The 11,895-nt window shown below is 47.4% G+C and overlaps 1 protein-coding gene across 4 annotated transcripts in view; it reads left to right on the top strand.

Annotated features, from left to right (window-relative positions):
- Positions 1 to 501: 501 nt before the first annotated feature.
- SDR16C5 (short chain dehydrogenase/reductase family 16C member 5) overlaps positions 502 to 11,895 on the top strand; it is a 34,625-nt gene continuing 23,231 nt past the window's right edge. For 2 of the 4 annotated variants that reach the window (XM_049700619.1, XM_049700620.1), the window contains exons 1-5: positions 502 to 861; positions 3,793 to 3,924; positions 6,383 to 6,482; positions 8,540 to 8,684; positions 9,546 to 9,671. In XM_049700619.1, coding sequence (XP_049556576.1) covers positions 529 to 861; positions 3,793 to 3,924; positions 6,383 to 6,482; positions 8,540 to 8,684; positions 9,546 to 9,671 — 836 coding nt within the window. In that variant the 5' untranslated portion in view covers positions 502 to 528. The other 2 variants (XM_004274998.4, XM_033437623.2) reach the window with 2 other exon arrangements.

Here is an 11,895-nt window from a genome sequence, read left to right as displayed (position 1 = left end):
TGGTTATTCCCCTCCTTACATTTTCCTCTTGAATCTCAGATTTTAAAGAACAGTGCAAATAAGAAAACAGTGCAAATAAGAAACCTAAACGGAGGTAAAAATAAAACCAGAAGGGAGCAGTTACGTCATAAACACCACATGGTCAAGGCTTTGCCCGTGAATAATCAGGACCTGTGATTATTATGAAGACAGGTTAACTATGAGAAACAGTGAACTTCTCCTTTGGGTTAAATCTGGGCACGTGTACAGTTCCTGATTACTGAACATTTCTGTCCCGTATAATGCTTAGCAGGTGTGCGGATAGCGATGACCTTGCTGCTATGAAGGCAGGTTGGCCGAGATGGTCCCTGTGGGTTCCCTCCCCTTTCTAAGTTGAGAGTCTGCTGCCAGGAGAGATGTTTACGTCACGCTTCTCGGTTTCTTTCACTGTTGCAGAAAGTGTGAGCTCCGTGGAGTAAGCGAGCTCGGAGGGAATGGATACCGAGGTCCTCACGTGAGTCTCTCTTGCTTTACAGGTGTCAGCAGAACATGGCGCCCAACCTGAACTCAGTCAAGACGTTTTTCGTTTTCTTGGGAAAATCAGTGTTTGCCCTTCTGGAGGTTCTGGTTTTTGCCATAATCCCAAGGCCACAGAAGAATGTTGCTGGTGAAATCGTACTTATAACAGGCTCTGGGAGTGGACTTGGAAGGCTCTTAGCCCTCAAATTTGCCCGCCTGGGATCGGTGCTTGTTCTCTGGGATGTCAGCCAGGAGGGGAATGAGGAGACCTGCAAGATGGCTCAGGAAGCTGGAGCCACAGGGGTTTATGCGTATACCTGTGATTGCAGCCGGAAGGAGGAAGTGTATAGAGTGGCCGATCAGGTACATCTTGGGTGCTTGCTGTTTCCTACGGGTAGTGAGACCGCTACGTAAATTCTTTGACATCCGTCAGTTTCTTTGTCTGTTCGCCTTCCTCAGTGCTGATGTACCTCTCCCGCATCCCTTTACTTTAAAAAATATTGGAGAGTGGGAATTAGGATTTTGGAGTTCTCACTGTGTGCAATACACCGTGCTTAGCACCCTGTGTGAGTTATATCACAATCCTGTAAAGTCAGGCCTCTTATTATCTCCACATCACACATAAGAAAATGGAAACTTAGGGCAGGTGAGTCGCTTACCTGAGAAACACAGGTAATAAGTAGCAGAGCTACAGCTGGGACTTGAGTTTTAACTCTGAAGAATGCACTCTAACCAGCGCGTGTGCTGGCTGTGCTGGCCCCCATTACCGTGCGAGAGATGGGCCGTAGCACCCTTCTTTGAGGCTAAAGAAACTGAGAAACAGGGCTATTAAATAACCTGTTTGGGGTCACAGAGCTAGCATGGGACCAAGCCAGGATGTGAACCCATATCTAGCCTCATCGTAAGTCCAGCTGTCCCCCCTGCCCCCATCAGTGCTTTCCATTTACGTGTATTTCTCTTAAGTGGTCATATGAAAATCAGAATATTCATCCTAAAGACTCAACTGCAGCTGCTGCTTTGGCAGTGACACAGATGCACTTAGAAAGAACGCTTTCAGGAAACCCGAGCTCCGGTAGGCCAGCGGTACGGGCGTTCTTAGCTCATGGAGGCATGCACCTGTTTGGTGGCCGCCTCTTTTCCCTGAGAAGGATTTCAGGGAAATCCCGCTCACCGGCACGAGCGCTCCACACATCACTCTCTGCGGCTCTCAGAATTCCCCAGTTCAGCGAGAAGGAAGGAAGCAGACCGGCCTGTGGGAAGGTTCCTGCACAGCTTGTCGGCTCGAACCCGGATCCCCTTGCGGCTTCTCACCTCACTCCCTAGCGCAGATCCCTGGCCAGTGAGTTTCTTTTGTTTTAAGTTTGTCTTTACATTTTATACGTCCGTGACCACCACCGTCACCAGTCGCAGGCTGCCCAGCAGAGTCTGGGGATCCAGACCTAACAAACTGGCATGGGCTTGTGCAGGGACCACCCTTCAAAGCGCAGGGGTGTTTGCTCTGGTCACCCTCACAGAGTAAGCTCTTTGCACTTGGAGCGCCAATCGCCCGGCACATTGACTTCCGCTGGCTATGACTGACGTCTCCAGCCACTCTTAAGCAGTGACTGGTTCATATTTAAACACAAAAGACCTTAAGATATTGATACTATAAAGCAACCATTTCCACTTCTTGTTCTTGATAGACGATAGGGACCAGAGATTTTTTTCCCATAAAAAGGAGTAAACAAGGGGCAAACTTTCAGATCCGGAAACTTCTCGATTGCATCCCCCCAGGCTGTGGATCTCATTGGCTGGTGGATACCCAGCACGTCAGCCTCCTTGCTGGGACCCGGGCCTTCTGCAACAGCAGATGGGGAAGGTGGCAGCATCCGCCTGGCTTCAGTAGTACCGCCTCCCTGTGCCCAGCTGCACCATTCTCATAGGCAGGTTCACCCCCATACGTGCACACCCACACGTGTGCACACAACACACAGAGCTAGAGATGTAAGTGGTGCTGCAACCAGTGGCGCCCTCTGATTCGCGGGGGACAGGGCCCCTGCTGTGCGACACATTACAGGAATGAAATTCAAAACACAAAGGCAGAGGGACAGCCGCATCCCCTGTCGTCAAGCCTAGAAAATCCTGTTGCTCATTTCTGACAAAGGGCCTGGGTCACATGCTGAAGGTCTGCTCTAAGGGGAAGGCTCCAGCGGCGCTCCCAGAATTTTTATTCCTGAAGGTTATTGACACCTACTCTGGCCAGTGTGACAGCAGCAGACGGGGCCCCCTCTGATCCTCCTTTCACAGATCTTACACCTGAAAGTCTGTGTTGGGGAGAAGGGAACCAGCCAGCTGGTGAGAACAGGACGGACGGGTTCTGAGCTCAACGGTGTGTTTCAACTATGCATGTGAATATCGTAAACCCTCCGTTTCCCCCCCCCCGCCCCCATCGCTGTGCGGGCCAGGTCGTGATTTATGTGGCATGGCTGTCATGCCTGGTGTGCCACTGCACTAATTAAAATGGGGTGCTGCTTATACGTCATTTAGCATAGGACCACTGAGTATAAGAGCAGCTCTACCTGTAGAAGGAAAGTAGCATTGCAGTGTTGGAACCATCATAGGACGGGAGGAGCATGAGTAGAGAGGCATCAGACCTAGATTTCTGGTGCGCCATAAACTCTGCAAAGGAGATAAACATACTTTGTTTTTAGAGCGCATGAACTCAGTCTGAGTTAACAAGGACAGGAAGCATATAAAACTATGGGGAAGTGAACCTGGATGATGTAAGGAATTACAGGCATACCTCATTTCATTGCACTTCAAAGGTACTGTGTTTTTTTTTTTCCATCTGAAGGTTTTTAACAGATTGAAGGTTTGTGGCAGCCCTGCCTTGAGCAACAGTGTTGGCACCATCTTTCCCACATTTGCTCACTTCATGTCTCGGGGTCACATTTTGGTAATTCTCACAGTATTTCACACTTTTTCATCATTATTATGTCTGTTCTGGTAATCTGCAATCAGTGATCTTTGTTACTACGATAATTCACTGAAGGCTCAGATGATGGTTAGTATTTTTAGCAAAAAAAAAAAATTTAATTAAGGCAACTTGTCTCTAAGACATAATGCTATTGCACACTTAATAGACTACAGTATAGTGTAAACATAACTTGTATATGCACTGGGAAACCGAAAAATTCGTGTGACCCTGCTTTATTGCGGTATTTGCTTTTCTGCGGAGGTCCGGAACCGAACCCGAAGTATCTCCGAGGTCTGCCTGCACTGCACTGGTGATGCTGTTCTCCTTATTCAATTCAGGTTAAGAAAGAAGTTGGCGACGTTTCAATCCTCATCAACAATGCCGGAATCGTAACAGGCAAAAAGTTCCTCGACTGCCCGGATGAGCTTATGGAAAAGTCTTTCGATGTGAATTTCAAAGCACATTTATGGGTAATTATTTTTTCTTCTCATTATAAATATAAAGTTACTCTGTCATTTTACCTTTTTTTTTTTTTGCGGTACGTGGGCCTCTCACTGTTGTGTCCTCTCTCGTTGCGGAGCACAGGCTCCAGACGCGCAGGCTCAGCGGCCATGGCTCACGGGCCCAGCCGCTCCGCGGCATGTAGGATCTTCCCGGACCGGGGCACGAACCCGTGTCCCATACCTCGGCAGGCGGACTCTCAACCACTGTGCCACCAGGGAAGCCCCTACTCTGTCATCTTAAAGTGCCTTCCTCATGTTCTCTTACAGTAGTATTGGTCTCTAAATAAAGCACAGACTTCTTAATTCTAGCTTGAGCTGTCCTCTCCAGATCCAACTTAACCTACACCTCCCAGCGCCTCTGCTCAGAGAATCCTACAAAGACACAACTGTCCTCTCCTCCTGTCATAATCATGAACTGAAGGCCAACCTGTGTCAGGTACTATCCCAGGCACCTCATGAAGAAGCCTTAAAACAGCAGTGAGACAAGGGACCATAGAAGTTAAAAGTGACCGTGCTTAGACATGACCAGGTGACCTTATCGTTTGCCTAAGAGAGTTCCTGGCTAGAACTCTCTTGAAGTGAAAGGAGGCGTAATTAACAAGCAAGCATCAATCAGGTCTGTTCGGGGCAAACCAAGACGCATGGTCACCTTACTCGGTACCTAACCAGGGAAAGGAGAGTTCCCACCAGTCCCACCTGGTGACTAGGGGCCTTGAACATTGAGGCACAGCCCTGACTTCCAAGGCGACGTGCCCACATTCAGGCTGCGTCTTCCTGGCTTTTGCAAAGACCAGTCACGTCAGCTTCCCCAGCCACACACGTGCCCTCGTTCTGCCCCCGCACCCGGCTCTTGCCCACAGCCCGTCCCCCAGACCAGCTCTCTCCATCGGGGAGTGAGAGTTTGCCAGACATTTCAGAGACCCCCTCCTTTCTCCCCACGCCAACCTCAGGGGCTCCTGCCCAGCTCTCCTGTGACAGCCTTCACATGCCATTTGGAGTTTGTAGGTTTTGTGTCCCCTGGTTTCACCAAAAATGTAACGCTGCTGGTGGTAGTTTCAGCGTTCCGTATAGTTTTGGGGAGAAAGATGGAAAGATTCCGAGCTAAGGGGCCACCGAGTTCCTTCAGGAACGACTGCACGGGATTGATGTTGTCTTGTTGCAAATGCCCCGCTCCTTCTCGAGACAGAGGTTAGAAGGTACGGTCAGCATGAATGTGAGGGCGTCGTCTCCTAAATGTCCACTCCCGGGGCGTTGTGTTCCTTCCCCACCGCTGTCCGTGTCCCCATCCTGGTCTCCTCTTTCTCTCTCCCCTGCTAGTTGCTCCTGAGCTGCTGGTGTTTCCCTGGCTCCTGTCATGCCCTCGAGTCCTCACACTCTGTACACTCTTCCCAGGCGGGTTCGCAAACGCCCTTTGAGCACCTGCCCGGAGTAGGCACGTGACTGCTGAGGGTCAGAGAGCTCGTGGTGACCGTGCTCCCAAGGGGCGTGTCCCACGGAGCAGTGATGCCCATCATCATGGACCATCGGAACTCAGGATGCCGTGGGTCACGCTGAGCTGTTGGTGCCTCTTTGACTTTCCACTTCTCTCTCTCTCTGTTAGTTTCTCTCTGAAACTCAGCGAGATGCAGACGAACAAAGGTTGTTTGACTTTTATTAGAGATCCCTTTTCTCATATTTATTCATATTATTCCTATTTGAAAATACGAATATAAATTTATTTCATATAAATATGCAACTATCCATATTTGATTCATTGTTCCTTTGTTGCAGAATACATGTCCCAAAATTTATTTCTCTTTTAGCTTTTTTTCCCAGGTCCCACAGGAAAGGTGAAGGTATTCTATATAATACATACTGAGACACAGTGTGTGTCTCCTGTCTAACAGATATTCTCCTTTATGACATGGAATAAAAATAAGAAACCATTATTCAGAGAAGTATAGATGAGTTTAAAAATAAAGTGATATTTTTAAACTGAAGCCAGCAGTCGCATGTCCTGTGAACAATGTTCAGAAAAATTTGAAATTCAGCTATAAGCCCAGGGAGGAAAAAAGGCACCATGAGTTGAAATAATCATATCCTTGAGTGTTCTTATTGGTTTGTGGGTCGTGGCTGCCACAACTAAGAGTTTCCTATACTGCTTCAATTATTGTCTTAATACTGTGTTTTTAAAAGTCAAACATGAGCAAAATATACGTCTGAATAAGTTATTTTTAATAATATTGGAATTGCCATCAGGAAAGCATCGATACAGGTTAAACCAGTTAAGATGGTTATTTCCCAGACGGTTAAGTTTGAATATCCCAGTGCCTTCAGGTATTTTTTTGAGCTTAATTTTTTTTTCAATCACAGTGATCTTATAAACATCTGAAAAAAATATAAAATGTGGCATCAAATGTTAAACATTTCACCTTGATCTTCTTAGACTTATAAAGCCTTTCTACCTGCGATGATCGCTAATGACCATGGACATTTGGTTTGCATTTCAAGTTCAGCTGGATTAATTGGAGTAAATGGACTGGCCGGTAAGAGAAATGTGATATTTCACAATTGCAAAGTTTCTTGTAACTTTAACTTGAGTAATAGCTCTGAATAATCAGCACTGACCTTATGCACTCATAATGAAGGATAATAGATGAAGAGGGATATTCAAGTAAGGTAAGTGGTTGAGAACTTCACGGTCCGGCCAAATCACCCAGCAGTTTATACGTACACGAAGTTGAACTGTGCACTTCGGAAGCGTTAGGTCTTAGGCAATCCCTTGGGTTTAAAAAGAGAGAAAGAGAGAGACCCTACTGATAAATTTCTTACACAAGTGATCAGCATAGTCACCGTCCCCCAAAGCTCACCCGGCACTGTTATCAGGATGATACCAGGAGGACTCTCACCCCTCCTAAGTTTCCATTAAGTGATCTCCCCTAGCCGTGAGTTTAGAGAAAATGTCTTCACCCCAGGAAACCTAAAATTAACCTCTTTGCTTTTCCATTGGTTGGAGACTTGCAGGAACTTGTTGTGACTTCCATTTCCCTGGCAACTGACTTGACATTAGCGGTGGGGAGGGGACAAAGACGTACGCCAAGATCTTCGGTGAAGGCGGCCCACTGGGGAGCTGGTTCTAGGAGGAGCGGAAGTCCTGTCCCTCTTGGAGGCTCACCCACTGGAACCCTAACTGCAGCACTCAGTAGTGGACGGCCCAGCTGGCCGACTGGGCCCTGCCTAGTGCTTTGGAGCTGAGTAGTGTGGTGGAAGGTTCACAACACTAGCCTCAGCAAGTACGTCTCAGCTACGTGGATAGGTTTCCGGAACCACCCATCACCCAAAATATTAGCAGTCTGTACACATCTCCCTGTACCCTGGATTTCCCTTCCTCTGTCCTCCTTAGAATTCATCAGGTGTTATTATTACCTCTCTCGTACATCTGAGAAATCACGGGTCTTGAAATCATACAAGTGTATTTACAGCTCGTCTTAATCCTTTTCTTGGACACAACATCTCTGTCTTCAGACGGACGTCTCTCCCACCCGTGCTCCCCTTAGGAACAAGTGTAAGCCTTTTGAGTTCCCACAGTGTGAGTGGTGGCTCCCCTGTGTCAGAACCTCAGATATGCTATTTAGAATGCAGATTCCCTGGCCCTGGGCCGTACCCACACCTCTTCATCTCGCGGGTCGAGGAGCTCAGAGAGCTGCATTTCTACCAAACGACTCAGATGATCCCAGAAGCGGCTCAGGACACCCCCCCCGGCCCCTTCTTCTGTTGGCTTTCCCACTGTCTTGGGCAGCAGCGGGCCCCAACCAGCCCACACCTGGCACGTGTAGCCTGGATCTTGCCAGCTGGAGGAGCTGCTTCCCACCGAAGCCAGGAGGTGTGCATCGTGTGAGGCAGAGGAAAGGATAAGTCCACCTAAACTCCTCTTCTCCCCACGTTTCCATTTAGTAAATTGAATATTCAGGTGTTTACTTGAAGTGAGCGTACCTGAGGACAGAGAGCTCAAAACTGACACAAATACCAGTTTCCCCTCCCCCTGCACTTGAAGATAACTTGAGCAGTTGAGGCGGAAGGGACAGAGTCCTTTGTTTTTTTTCTGGAAGTGGAAGAATTAGAGTTGGAAGAAAATTTGATCTGAGTATCATGGCCCACACTGATCTCCACTGCCCAGACTCCCACTTGACCTATTATTTTATTTCTCCTTTTGTGTGTCTTCCTGCCCCGACTGGGCTGCAGTTCTTTGGGACAGGGACAGGGACAGGACGCACATCTTGTGCCGCGTGTCATGGCTGGCAGAGTGTCTGACCATCACTAACACGGGAGTAAAGGCCGGCTGTGTGACCCGCCCCTCAGGAGGCTCCCCGCAGCCCTGCTTCTCCGCGAATCCACGTGGTCATTGTAATCTGACCTTGAGGTGACCGTGGTCCTTCCCACTCACTCCTGGCCCCTTCCAGGTGGAGCAGACCAAGATCATACAGAATAAGGACTCTGAAATTGCCGTCCCATTCTCTGCTGATATTCATGTTACGAGGAAACCTTAATGTAATGACATTTAAAAACTTTACGCTATACGTTAGCATCGTTTGTCTTTTTTCAGATTATTGTGCAAGTAAATTTGCAGCCTTTGGATTTGCTGAATCAGTATTTATGGAAACATTTGCCAAGAAACAAAACGGGATCAAAACCACTATTGTGTGCCCATTTTTTATAAACACTGGAATGTTTGACGGCTGTACTACTGGGTAAGCATGTCCTCTGATTTCAAAGAAACTATGTTTTGAAAAATGATTAGCCATCCATTTTATTTTGTTCTATCTGTTTTCTAAAGTTGTTTAAAAAGATTTTTCCAGCATGCAGCCTGATTTATAAATGGTTTCAGAATTTCCTTCCTCAAATGCAGTTGTGTTTAAGATACTGGGTTTAATAAGCAATGGGTTATCAAGGCTGTATCCAAGTTGCAGCCACCCTGTGGCCCAGACCTCCTCCCCCATCTCCTCGGCACTCCCATCGCACCCCCTTTCTGCCACCTGACTCCATCCTGCCTTCTCCCTGATTCCACAGAAGGACCAGAAATTGTTGAAGGGGCATAAATACCCAGTCTGCACTCATGAGATGACAGGCAGGTAGTTTTCTTTTCTTTCTTTTTTTGTTATTTTTGTTAAATATTCATTTATTTATGTATTTGGCTGCGCCGGGTCTTAGTTGCGGCACGCATGTGGGATCTAGTTCCCTGATCAGGGATCAAACCTGGGCCCCCTGCATTGGGAGCGTGGAGTCTTAACCACCGGACTCCCAGGGAAGTCCCAGCAGTGATTTCTCAAAGACTCGCTTTACAACATTTAGACCATTCATTTAATACGGTTTCACATATGTGCATATTGTAACGTCAGTGTATTAATTAGAATCATTTTCCATTTCGAATCCTAGTTATGCTATTATTTGCCAGGTAGGTAATAAGGAAGTAAGTATAGAAAAAGATCAAATCTGGCAGGGAAAGAAGCAAATAAATGATAATGTCTTACAACTGTTTTATCCTATTTTTAAGAATTGCTTTTATTAATTTCTTAATATACGGCTTTTTTTTTTTTTTTTGGACCCCCTAGCTGTCCTTCTCTGTTACCGATTCTGGAACCAGAATATGCAGTCAGGAAGATAGTAGATGCTATCCTGCAAGAAAAATCGTACTTATATATGCCAAGGTTTATATACTTCATAGTGTTTTTAAAAAGGTAACAGTATCTGCTTCTATTACTTCTGTAATGTGTCAATCGTATCAACAAATGACTCCAGGTCCTACAGAGGGGAGCCACTTAAAAACTACCTGTTAAATGAATGGATTTGGATCCCTCGATTGTTCCCATTTGCTGACACAAGCTCAAATTTGCATACTTGCGGTGCTTCCCATGAGTCAGAAAATGGAGGTTACGTTTACTTTCATAGGCTGTTAGTTCTGGGCCCAGTTGGGGAGCTATCTGCATAGGTCCTGAGAAGGCTTTGGAAACCTGAAGAAGTTCAGTGACAGGGAACCACATCACACACTCCTTCAAATATCTATTCAATCATCAGTAGAGTGGCTAGTGTGTGTGCCGTGCTCTGTTGGCCATCCCAGGATCTGGGTTACAGCAAAGAACAAGAGAGACAAGAGTCCCTGCTCTCACTGGAGATTCTCTTCTCGGGGGGCTGGTGGAGGGAACAAACAAACAAGAAAGTAAAGTAAAAGAAAGATATTCTGGGTGGTCCTCAGTGCTATGAAGGAAATACAAAGCAGGAGAAGGTGATCCCAGAGCAAGAGGTGGAAGAGAGCACGGCAGGACTGAATTGTCAGTAAGGTCCGCACGGGCGTCTCATGGAGAAGGGTAACATTTGACCAGAGGCCAGAAGCCGGGGAGGGCAGGAGCCACCTGGATATCTTGGGCTGCCCTCGGAGGGGCCCTTTTCTTCACCTCACTCCCAGGACAAGTCTCCGGTTTGTTTGCTGTGCCTCTCCTCGCCCTGCTGTGTGAACATCTGGATGGACGGGGTCAGAGTGTCAGGAGGGGTGAGCAGGGTGGAGAAGATGAACAGTCTTAGTTGGGTCACGCCAAAGCTCGGAGGAGCTATTGCATCTAATCCTCCCAGTGGTCCCAGAAAGAAAGAGCGATGACCTCTTTTGACAGTGGAAGGAACTGAGTCTCCAGAGGCCAGTGACACTGCGGGTGACAGAACTGGGATGCAAGCCAGGCTCACAACTCCACAGGACTTCACGGCTTCCTGTCCATCGTTACAGAGTGTAGTGAGGCCCTGGAGGCTGAATAGTGTAAATAAAGCAAGGAGAGATCCAGAGACCCTGGGCCAGTGTCCTCCCACGTGGCGGACAAGCCCCGAGTGACCATGAGGCAGGGACATTCAGGTGGGCGTGTGTGAATGACTTCTGCAACAAGTCAGTGGCCCTGCTTTTCAGCGGAGCCAGTAAAGATGCTTTCGTGAATTATAACCGGGAAAGTTCACTCTTGTGTTCTCTTTAGTTTCTTGCCCCTCAAGCTTGGAATGCTTTTGGCTGAGTATATGGGTGTCTTTAATGCAATGGATGGCTTCTGTGGCCATAAGAAGAAAGACTAAAGACCAACTCTGGCTGATGTCACCTGATACCCAAAGCTACGCAATGTCTGTTTCAATGAAGAAGTGTTTGTCCGACCGAATGTATCTGGAAACCACAAGTTCTTCGTCTGCTGTCCGGACTAGTATTTTCAACCAATGCCTTTGAAAATAATGTTGCGTACTGCTTTTCTGTTGAGTTTTTTAAATTAAAAAAAAACAAACGAAAAAAAAACAGCCCATTTTTGTCATTTGCTTGCAACAGATGTGAAAGTGAGATAATCCTCTCTCTCGTGAACTGCCTTTCGCTTTGGTCTTTGGGGAGGTGGCTCAAATGGGGCTGGCTGTGGCTGAGCCCGCGCTGGGCAGCGGAGATGAGGGCTGATGGGTGAGTGCTGAACTGGGTGCCCTCTCTCCAGAGGACACAGAGCTCTGGATTCCCCCTTGCCCTGCTCTCAGCCCTGGCCTTGTTGAAACTGTGCCGCCTGGTGTAGAAAGGCCAGCCTCCCATGTCCCCCTCTGCACAGTAGCCACACAAATGCTTGCTTCTAGCCCTGGGTATCCTGGTGAGGGTGCACCAGGGCCACTGTGTCAGGGAGCCTTCCTGCACATTCCCTGGGTGACCCGAGGGGCAGTGATTCTAGACCACACTCTAAATAGGGTCACATTTCTTTCCTAGAAGAGATTCAAGAATGGTTGCTTCTTACCCTGAAGAAATGATATTCTACTGAGTTAGATGACCTGTTCCCTATTAAGCCAGAAATCATATTCATGTGGGTAATTTCAAGTGCTTCATTTAGTATTTCAAGTTGGGGTCGTTGTGAGGTATTTTTATCACAGAATGAAAAATTTTATCCATTTGCATTCCTCAGGGCTGCC

This window comes from Orcinus orca, chromosome 17, assembly GCF_937001465.1.
Source record: "Orcinus orca chromosome 17, mOrcOrc1.1, whole genome shotgun sequence".
Classification (NCBI taxonomy): domain Eukaryota; kingdom Metazoa; phylum Chordata; class Mammalia; order Artiodactyla; family Delphinidae; genus Orcinus; species Orcinus orca.
This window is presented reverse-complemented; position numbering and strand designations above follow the sequence as displayed.